Source organism: Haliotis rubra, unplaced genomic scaffold (genome assembly GCF_003918875.1).
Source record: "Haliotis rubra isolate DU_JTF1 unplaced genomic scaffold, ASM391887v1 Scf44, whole genome shotgun sequence".
Classification (NCBI taxonomy): Eukaryota; Metazoa; Mollusca; class Gastropoda; order Lepetellida; family Haliotidae; genus Haliotis; species Haliotis rubra.
The window spans coordinates 295,272-307,060 of NW_025767124.1; the positions used below are offsets into that span (position 1 = coordinate 295,272).

The 11,789-nt window shown below is 40.3% G+C and overlaps 1 protein-coding gene across 1 annotated transcript; it reads left to right on the top strand.

Moving 5' to 3' along the window:
- The first annotated feature begins 739 nt into the window (after positions 1–739).
- Positions 740–6,920, top strand: LOC124289376 (tubulin alpha-1C chain-like). The gene is made up of 3 exons (XM_046725994.1): positions 740–861; positions 3,875–4,097; positions 4,496–6,920. The coding sequence occupies exons 1-3, from the start codon at positions 859–861 to the stop codon at positions 5,626–5,628; spliced, it is 1,359 nt and encodes a 452-aa protein (XP_046581950.1). The 5' UTR covers positions 740–858; the 3' UTR covers positions 5,629–6,920.
- Positions 6,921–11,789: the final 4,869 nt, after the last annotated feature.

The window sequence follows — 11,789 nt, forward strand, 5'->3', positions numbered from 1 at the left end:
ATATTTTGGGTCCGAAACCAGGCCTGTGAATGCTTTGAACGATGTTTTGGGTCGTTGTCCTGCTGGAAAATCCAAACATTTCCATAGAACACGTGAGCAGATGGAAGTAAATGTCCCTCGAGAATATCTGTGTACCGCTCATTGTTCATATTCCCTTCAAATACACAGAGGGGCGCTGCCCCTAACACAGATATGCCACCCCAAATGTTAAATTTCGGACTGTACTTTGGGCGCTGATACAAAGGTTTTTCAGTTTGTTTGGTCCAGAATTTCAGTGTATTAGGAAACAGCCACACAGAACTTTCATCTGAGAAAATCACATTGTCCCAGTTAAAATGTCTATGCTGTAAGCACCAGTTCAACCTTCGCTCCTTTTGTTCAGGTTTCATGATCGGTGATGGAATTCCTCGACTTTTCTGCCAACCCATTGCATGCAGCTCAGTTCTAATTGTCTCCTTACAGACAGCCACAGTTCCTCTATCAATCATATCCAGCCTTATTACGATACTCTTAACCTATTTCACAAATATTTCTTATTATATACACTACTCATATCACGTAAAAGCATCTTCCCTTAAATTTTATACAGATGTTTGAGATTCCAGTTTACATGTGATCTGTTATCACGGATGAGTCAGTACACCTAGCTGATGCAGCAGGTATGATAACTACAGGTAAGAGTATACTAACCAATCACACCTGGCGAGTCCGAGATAGCGTCCTATAAGAAGCACAGCACGTGGTCAGCAGGTTCAAAGTCGCTCACATAAGACACCTTATTGTCTCCGTGAGTTACACCTGCCAACTGACTTGCCGGTATATTCTCTGTGTCTGACGGTATTTCCAGGAACCAAGAAAATGGTAAGTCAGAGAAGTATTTATGACTTGACACATAAAAATACTATCCCTAAAACCATCTTAAACATCCAGTGCCACGTTATGTTCGGCAATCCCAATCTTTGATTTGTTCCTCGATCATAATATATATATACACAAATGTATATATCTACTTATGATACATTGTACTGATAAAACTTTGGTGTGGCAATATGTAACAGTATGGACTTTCTCATACTGTGTGCTATGTTGGAATCAACTTCAGTCTTTGTTTGTGGCGATCGGAATCGCTAACCACTATGACAGCAACCGCCCCTTGGATGGTCTAGGAGCGGTGGGGTAGCCTAGTGTAAAAGCGTTCGCTCGTCACGCCGAAGACCCGTGTTCGATTCCTCACATGGGTATTATCATGGTTATAATGTGTGAAACTAATTTCTGGCGTCCCCATCTGTTTTATTGCTGGAATAATGCTAACAGCGGCGTAAAATCACACTGACGGTTTGGCTATCAAAATGCTATGGGAACAATATTATCATTTTTGTGAATATATGTTTTCGTTCGTTTACATTTTGTATCACATCTGGATATAACTTTTCGGAAGTAACACACACACAGTTTGAATCGCAGTGGTCTGTTTCACATGTGTTTGTTCGGTACACCTGTCATATCTCGACATTTTATCACTCGGATAATGAGATTCAAAGGTCAAGGTTTATCATATATAACCCTTCACGCCACTTTGACCTTCGGTACATTTTACAGTATAACTAATATAATATATATTGATTGAATGCCTGCCTTGAAACTTGTCGGAAAACACACCCGGTCTGTCTTTAGTTTTCAAAATATTACACACTTTGACAAAAACAAAAAACAAAATGGCGACATGTGTACCCCGTCGTCTAAGGCACCGCGATTCGCTGTGCAGAGTTGCATCCCTTGGGTACGCCAGAAACCAATGATTTAAGTTCGAATCGCCCGATGTTTTCTTGTTTTATCGCCACCATTCCGTGGCTTTCACCAAGTGGTAAACGTCTGAAACCTACATTGGCCTTTCATTTTCACAACCGGTTTACATGTTCATATAAATAACTGAAATAGCGGTCTAAAGCTCCCTATCTTTGTTTAGTTGTCGCGTCAAATAATGAATACAGGATACGATAACGTATATGGAATAATAATATTGTCACACATAATAAAAACATATAATCAACTTTAGAAAAGATGGGGTTTGTTTTGTGCTCAAGTCTATCCCTAACTACACTGTTGTGTTTAATTATAACAAACTGACTTCTATTGCCATTTTGCCAAACTATACGATAAATCTAATAAAACAGCACCTTTGAGTTCAATGATTTTAAAACATTTTTACTGTATGGTCTTTCAAAAGATGAACTACACGAGCGATGATTAAGGTGAGTGAGTAAGTTTAGTTTTACGCCACACTCAACAATATTCCAGCTATATAGCGGCGATCTGTAAATAATCCAGTCTGGATCAGACAATCCAGTGATCAACAGCATGAGCATCGATTTGCTCAAATGGGCACCGATGACATGTGTCAACTAGGTCAGCGAGCCTGATCACCTGGTACCCTTAGTCGCCTCTTATGACAAGGATGGGTTACTGAAGATCAATATTTTAACCGGACCTTCCTAATCAGCAGAAGGCGGCGATCTGTAAATAATCCAGTCTGGATCAGACAATCCAGTGATCAACAGCATGAGCATCGATTTGCTCAAATGGGAACCGATGACATGTGTCAACTAGGTCAGCGAGCCTGATCACCTGGGACCCTTAGTCGCCTCATGACAAGGATCAACTGAAGTCAATATTTTAACCGAGCTTCCTACAGCCCGGTCCCGTTAGTCACCTCTTCACGACAAGCATGGGTTTCTGAAGATCAATTCCAACCAGGATCTTCACGGGTCCGTTGCTTAAGGGATTTATGGTACACGAAAGTAGTTGTAAATAGAATGTTATCCGTATTGTTTGAATATGCCGGCTGAATAAAAAAAACCGGTATACATCAGCTCTGAGTATGTACATGTAACACAAGATCGCGGTATGTACATACCCCAAATCTGAAATATATAACACAGCGCCTAGAGAATGTTCTCACCCGGATATGCTGAAGCATACTTCATAACGCTGTGCAAGTTAACTGAACATTTTTGTCATTAAATATTACTTAATGAATTGATACGGATTTTTTATAAAGTTGAACACAGAGCACTACCGATACTGGGTGGCATGGGGTAGCCTGGTAGTTAAAGCGTCCGTTCGTCACGCTGAAGACCCGGGTTCGATTCCCCCATTTCTGGTGTCCCCCGCCGTGATATTGCTGGAATATTGCTAAAAGCGGCGTAAAACCATACTCACTCACTACCGATGCTGGTACGATGTAGAAACTCCAACTTTAGTGACAGAGTGACGTCCCTTAATAGAGCCAGTATCGGATGATTCTGGTTTCGAATATAAGAATCTCTGATTATGTTTTCACAAGAGCGGTAAATAAGTCTTCAACAAATATTTGACTGACTTGCGATATTATGTGGACAGGCAAGGACAAACATGAAATAGTGTTCTATCCGTTTAAATCCAACTTGACCACAGAGATGTAAAGTACATTAGATATTTGGAAGGGCGTCACTCTCTGCTTTTACGTGGCTGACAGATAACAAGTTATCGTGCCCTGACCATGAGAATTGTCGATCGCATCAGCAGCATTTTGTTCTTTGAGTTAGGCTTTATTTCGATTGCAGCCACGTAAACTTTGAGCAAATTCCATTCCATGATGCAGAAATGTTTCATCGGTTTTATTGTTTATTCCGCTTCGCCTAAATGCGTACTATTACCCTGATGTTGTGAATCCCGATCACGCTATGAACCAGTGTCTTAACTGTCCAAGCTTGATGATTGTACAAAGTCAGTCAACATAGTGCAACTAATGCTCCCTCACAGCTAATAACACGTTTTGTCTATGTCCATTCAGTTTCTAGAGTTTACTTTTACATCTTACGTTCCTCATTCACAGAGGGAAGTGATCAGTGTCCACATCGGTCAGGCCGGTGTCCAGATTGGCAACTCCTGCTGGGAACTGTACTGTCTCGAGCATGGCATTCAGAAGGACGGTCGGATGCCCTCGGACAAGTCCATTGGGGGCGGGGATGACTCCTTCAACACTTTCTTCAGCGAGACAGGGTCAGGGAAGCACGTCCCTAGGGCCGTGTTTATTGACCTTGAGCCATCAGTTATTGGTAAGAACAAAACAGCGAACTCCATTACCTCGTCGTATGGTTCAACCAGTTGCAGTTTGGTCCCCGAAAATCGTTATCAGCAATATGGTTTAAATAGTGGCATGTAGCCGATGGCGCACATCGCTTCGAGTGTCCGAAATCTGACATCCTGAAATAGCTTATACTGTAGCAGAGAAGAATCTCTCCTGGTATTAAAGCAAAATCCCTTTCTTAGATGTTGTCTTTAAAATGCATTTGAATAGAAGCATCGCTTCCCAAAGATAAACAAAGACAAAGGAAACATCACTGAGAGACAAAGAAGTAACGCAGCAATATTTGAGGACTGAAAGTGCTTAGAGAAAACCAGAGGTCTCTTTGAACAAACCTAATAATGACAATGTTCCTTTATTATCTTCCAGACGAAATCCGAACTGGCCCGTATCGCCAGCTTTTCCACCCAGAACAGCTGATCACGGGTAAGGAGGACGCTGCCAACAACTACGCCCGAGGCCACTACACCATCGGCAAGGAGATCGTCGACGGTGTGATGGACAGAATTGGGAAGCTGGCCGACCAATGCAATGGACTTCAGGGTTTCCTCATCTTCCACAGCTTCGGTGGCGGAACTGGCTCCGGGTTCACCTCTCTCTTGATGGAGAGACTCTCCGTTGACTACGGCAAGAAGTCCAAGCTTGAGTTCTCCGTGTATCCGGCTCCCCAGGTGTCTACGTCTGTGGTCGAACCCTACAACTCCGTGCTGACCACACACAACACACTTGAGCACTCTGACTGCTCCTTCTTGGTTGACAACGAGGCCATCTATGACATCTGTAGACGTAACCTCGACATTGATTATCCTTCCTACACAAACCTCAATCGTCTGATCAGCCAGATCGTTAGTTCAATTACGGCCTCTCTTCGATTTGACGGCTGTTTGAACGTGGATCTTAACGAGTTCCAGACCAACTTAGTCCCTTATCCACGCATTCACTTCCCACTCAGCACCTATGCCCCGATTGTCTCAGCGGAGAAGGCTTTCAGAGAGTCAATGACAGTTTCTGAAATCACAACTGCCTGTTTCGAGCCCGTCAACCAGATGGTGAAGTGCGATCCTCGTCAAGGAAAGTACATGGCCTGTTGTATGCTGTACCGAGGTGATGTCGTTCCAAAAGATGTAACCGCAGCCATTGCTAATATCAAGACCAAGAGAAGTATCCAGTTCGTGGACTGGTGTCCCACAGGGTTCAAGGTCGGCATCAACTACCAGCCTCCAACAATTGTTCCTGGGGACGACCTGGCCAAGGTACAAAGAGCTGTCTGTATGTTGAGTAACACCACCGCCATCGCCGAGGCCTGGGCTCGTCTCGATCACAAGTTTGATTTGATGTACTCCAGAAGGGCTTTCGTTCACTGGTATGTTGGGGAGGGTATGGAGGAAGGGGAATTCGCTGAAGCGCGGGAGGATCTGGCAGCGTTGGAAAAGGACTATGAGGAAGTGGGGGCGGACAACGCCGATACGATGGGGGACGACTACGACCAGTCCGAGTACTGAGACGGACATGTGCAATATCAATCACGCGTTGTCAAAAATACATGATAGTGTATTATAGGCAGGGAGTTGACAAGTTATGCCATTCACAACAACAAAATGCAACTGTCAACTATGACTGTTGATATAGTCACGTGTTAGTATTGGAGACTCAAGCACATCCAGCTCCCATCCAGATCATGCATGTAGTGCCATGTGGAGTGAACATTTACCGATTACTGAATTATTGAATTGATGCTTTGGGAAAAGTAGTGTTTTATCTGTTTTCAAAAATTGGGATTACAGTGTATCTGGACCCTAGTGGTCATTTACAGCGTTGATCGATTCCCAGATGTGTGGAATCCTTTCCTGGTGTACCCTGTCGTGACATCCCTGAGTAGTTAGCAGTTGTTATCGCTGCAACTGTCTAAAATTACATTGAAACTGGATTTAGACTTATTGGGCTTAAGTTAGTTGACGCCCAGTTTCAAAAGTTAACCAATTGATGATTTCGAGTTTTGTTAAAAAGGCAAGAAATGTAAATTCTCGAGACATAGGTGGCGCATTTGGCTCATTGAGAAATCCCGTTGCCTTTAGGATGACGTAACTTTATGGTCAATGTATTTCCTTTTTCTTAAAATCACGAGTTACACGCACATTATCTGTCTCCTTATAATAACGCCAGTTAGACGTGGTCGCCAGCTTTCCGTGCCCTGATGAAACAAGAAAGTTGGGTTGGTAAACATCATTTCATGGAAACATTTATATGTTCATGCAAAGTCCAAAGTTACATTTGAGACACGAGTGGTTCTGTCCACAGGGGCGTGTCACGCTTAGAAACAGCGTTAGAAAGAAATATAGGTATATAGACCCTACCCTAGTACTATCCTTTTATATAGTACTAAGGTAGGGTCTATATACCTATATGTCTTTCTAACGCTGTTTCTAGTATTAGGGTAGGGTCTATATACCTATATGTCTTTCTAACGCTGTTTCCAAGCGTGACACGCCCCTGTGGTTCTGTCGTCACAGGCACCACATTTCGCTGTGCAGAGTTGCGTCCCTTAGAAGCGCAAGGGTTTGGTCAATGTGCACTGAATTCCAAAATCGACCGGATTGTAATCCTTCATGCGTCAGCACCATGCCCCGTGTCATGGGCGTGCCCTTTTCTTCCTGTTACAAATGAAATACTCCCCAAAGCAGCGTTAATTCAAACTCACTTAGTCTCACGCAAAAGTATTTTAACGGCATACCATACGTTTATACATAGGGATATACATGTTTTCTTATAACAATTAAAACCAATGCTTACAAAAGGAATATGTTCAATGGAGTTTTGACTGAAACTCTTTAATTTAGCTGCAGATGCTGTAGTTTCTGTAATATATCGAACCAAGCATCACAGACATGGCTTTGATTGGCCCAATGTTCTTGTATTACTTACATTATTACGTAGACATATTTAAACTATATATCTTTAAGAATGATTGAGAATTTGTGTGAATTTGAGATAAATGGTACGAATTCTGAATAAATGAGAAAACTCAGAACACGCGATGTTCAAGCAGGGCTCCAGATAATTTTTCAACATCAGGAGTAGGTACTCCTTATTTGTTCAATATTGAGTACTGGAAAACCTTAAGTGTACATTTAGAGTACTGAATGGAAGCTAATGGACTATCAGTAATCTTGTGTTTCGTTTCATATATGCACCACAACATTGCTACTCTTGTGTAAACAGGTCAATAAACAATAAAACAATACTTTTTTCAGATAAATACGTCTGTAAATGATTCTAAGACCGTACACCATTGCTGTGGTGCGTATCTGCTACATTTTCTAAATTATTTCCTACTGTATCGTGCATATTTTTATCCGTACATACGCCGATACGGCCCTTATCTGGAGCCCTGTTCAATCTTACGAGATTTTAACACTGATTACATTTTTAGTCTTCGTGTGAATCCGATTAAATTTGAGAAGATCGAACATTATTTTTATTAAACGTGATAAGCATTCTTTCAAAACCGGACATATATCTATGAACATATGTGTATTGAAATGATGGTTTTGAAGATTAAATTTCTCAATAAATCAAGTTGATATATTATAGGTTTGTGTTGAATGTTTCAATCTCGATAAGATCAATCCCGGTTATACTTGCCTGCCCTGGACATCCCACACCTTATTCTGCTAATACACCACCTCCATCCCACCCCAGAGTAACGATGGCTTTGTCTTCTAATATTCCACGTTATCCGAGATAATCGGCAGTATGTTGGCCGAATGTTATTCTGGGTGGCCTTTTGAACCAACTCGGTGGTCAGTTGGCCAGAAAAGAATCTACACTCGAATCACTAGACTAACTGCTTAGTCTCTGAATATATATAATTTTGATAGTAACAAGCAAACCCATATAAATTGAAAAGGTGACCCAGGAAGACCAGAGATTCAGAACCTGAGGAAATGTAGACTTGCTTTATTAAGGTCTTTAGCGTTGCAGAAAGGGCTTGGCAGTAGGGGAAATAATGTGGTTCAGGGACTGTGAGGAATCACTGAGGTCTCCTAATCGTTTAGTTTACACCGACGACCCTGGTCTTTTTATGTATCATGCATAGAGACAGGAATTCATATGATCCTTCTCATGTGTAGAGGGAATGGGTAGCTTAAAGAGTTCATGATTTATGTGCACGATTTCTCACAAGATTTTCCTTTGGCTTACTGTACTTAACCCAGCTCTGAAGAAAACATTTGCTCGCATTTCGTTAAACTTGTTTATGTGTCTAAGCTGCCAAAAGCATATTTAATCAAACAAATTCATATTTTAAATGCATGATTTCATTTTGTATACGCACAGATTATTTTATTCATTGATTCAGCTAATTGAAAATGCCTAATATTCCACTCGTGAATGAAACGTTTGTTTACGGAAGACATTTGCAATCATCACCCATTCGTGTGCCCACAAAATGTGACGTTACCTTGTTTCGTGGATTACGTAGTCGGTTACTTCATACCACTATGTACGACATCCCACTGCAGTAAGTATTGACACCAAGGAAAGCAGACGAGAAGTGAGAAGGTTGGAGCTAACGGTATCTTTTTTACTTGACATTTTGTAAAAATAAAATGTGGGAATGGTGGTATTGATGATCTGGGGCTATTTATCTCTATGCTGGACAATTATATTTAGTGTACTTGCGTGTAATGCAGAGATTCGGAACTTTTTTGTCAGCGAGGCGTGGCATTGTATGTACCGAATTTCCTCTAGTAAGCGCCCTCGGCGCTTATTTTTCAACAGACCTCCAGACCCGCGCTTATTAGAGGCCCTGCGCTTATTAGAGGCCCGGTGCTTATTAAAATACCCTGTATTTTTAAAAGCGGGGATGAGTACATGAAGTTATGATTTAAGGGACCATTCCTTAGTATATTTATTTTTAGACCAAGGGGGAATACATTTGCGAAAAAATGCAAAGGTCTATACCAGGCGCTTATTGGAGGCCCGGCGCTTAATAGAGGAAATACGGTACATGAAAAGTACCGCTTCGTGACGTCATACGAGACATAATCTACGAGATAGGATGATAATGTCCGCGATCCACGAATCAAGGTTATCCACGAATTTAGGTTACGGTACCCTTTTGGGGTGAAGGAGGTAATTAGTTCTCCTCAGACAATCATGGCAACGGGAACATGCAGCAATTACCTTGACAAGATCACCCTGAGCACAGAAATCGTTTCCCCTTCAAATGCAACCTGAAATTAATTAAATGAACCCCATAAATCTGCTGATATTCTCAACTGGACTGCGTTTCGTCGTTAGCTGTCGTCCATTTCCTAATGGGAGGTAACTCTTGATTGTAATAACAAGGACAGGTAACTCTAAATGAAACTAAAGGTTCAAAAGTACCAACAGGACTCAAGTTCTTTATAATCATAATACGTCTCAAAAAGGTAAATATCGTGTTTGTGTTTTACCAATGTGAGATCAGTCGAGAGCAGGTCAATAATTGTGGCACGTGGAAATATTGTCATTTGTGGTTCCAAGTAATAGATTATATGCATTCAGAAACAAAGCAATGGATACATAATTGATGATAATTATAGAGTTTTATGTGACACAGATATGTGCTCCCAGTAGGCAAAAATGTAAAGAAATGGACTTAGAGTAAAAATATATTGTACAAATTCAAGACAAAAAAAAGTTCCTGTTATTATAATGTGATCATCAAAGCTTGTATTGCAATACACTACACCATTTCATTACATGCAGGACCCACAGGTTACCTATATGGATCCTTGATATTAGTAATGGGCCCTCTTAACCCCTACTGCAGGGCTCCAGATAATTTTTCAACATCAGGAGTACGTACTGCTTATTTTTTCAATATAGGAGTAGGCCTACTGGAAAACCTTAAGAGTACATTTTGAGTACTGAATGGAATTTAATGGCGGATCAGTAATCTTGTGTTTCGTTTTATATATGCACCACAACATAGCTACTCTTGTGTAAAAAGGTCAATAAACAATAAAACAATATTTTTTCAGATAAATACGTCTGTAAATGATTCTATGACCGTGCAGCATTGCTGTGGTGCGTATCTGTTACGTTTTCTAAATTATTTCCTACCGTATTGTGCATATTTTATATCCGTACATACACCGATACGGCCCTTATCTGGAGCCCTGCCTACTGTATAGTTTTGTAGGTCAAGGTTACAGTGTTATTTGTTTCATGGATAACTGTATCAGTCAAGCTTAGGATTGAGTAAGAAAGGCAAGGAAACCCCAAATTGATTCATATCTAAACATTTCATTTTTGGTGAAATCCACCAGCAAAGGCATGACAAACCAAAAAATATAATTGTAGACCAGGATTCGAACCCTGAATCTTTGGTTTCATACTCAAGTGACACAACTGTGCACAGCAAATGGCAGCATCTTAGATGTCCATCACTGATTGCTCACTATTTCTGGCCCACTGGGGTGGAAGTATTCCAGGTGAGTTAGCTATAACCCTGCAGTTAATATTTCTGATCAAATGTTGAGAACTCACACATACCAAAACTGATAGTCGATGCTGAACAAGTTAACATAACTACTTTTGAAGGGAAACAAATTTCTGCTCCGAATCTCACATATGTTCATGTGGTTACGAACAACACAATTCTCAGGTGAAAAACGTTTTTATATCAATGTAGGTAAATATGTGTATGTATATATATATTCTCATACATCCTTGTAAGTTAGTTGTTTATTCAACACTTATCACATTGCACATACAGATAGTGACAAGTGAACACATTGCATAGACAGTAAACACATTGCAGAAAAGATAAAAAACAATAAACAGCTGAAATACTGTGCAGCATTACTTATGATATACTCTAAAAAAGTAGGGAACTTCATTTTTATTTAACGATTAAAAAAATTGGGAGATCTGATATATCGGAGTCAATCAGTGTTCATATGATAATAATGAATGTTTTGAGAGTGCATCACCACTTGCACTTCCTTATGACAATAGTTGTTTGTACAGTAATCTCTCTTGAAAGGTGATTGTGTAGGACGTGAAATTTGCATCTGTACAAGTTTCATTTTCAAACCAAAAAAACCCGACTAGAAACAACCACAAACAACTCTGTGATGCAAAATGATTGTCAAAATTAATGGTCTACAGTGATTTATCAACCTTCTTGAAAACTGTCAAAATCAAAGAATGATACCCCATGCATGCATATGGGGCTACTGCATAGGTGATAAAGAGAAATGGTGGTGCGTGCTTAAGATGTCTGTCTTTGAAAAGTTTGTAAACACTTAACGGTATTCTTTCTAGCCAAACTGAAAGTTTAGGTTCCCATACTTTTTTTTAAAGAGAATAGCTTGGAGTGTGTATATGCTAAGTTGAATATGGAGTGTGTTACATACTAAATTATATTTGAGTTGTAACTAACACTAAACATCATTTGTTACATGCCAAATTATATTACATTTGTAATGAACACTCAGCATCTCCAGTGTTATTTCTGTGGCACAAAACTATCTTGGTACACTAATGAGAGGATAATAAATGATAATTTTTTAACCTTCTTGTTTTAAAGACAATATCATATAGAAGTCTTAAATTTTCACTCATACATCTCCCAGGTATAAAACCTGTTTGATTTTCATGTACAATTGTATCT

Coding starts and splice junctions, on each gene's coding strand:
- LOC124289376 (XM_046725994.1), top strand. Junction 4,098..4,495: donor CCTTGAGCCATCAGTTATTG/GTAAGAACAAAA, acceptor ATTATCTTCCAG/ACGAAATCCGAACTGGCCCG.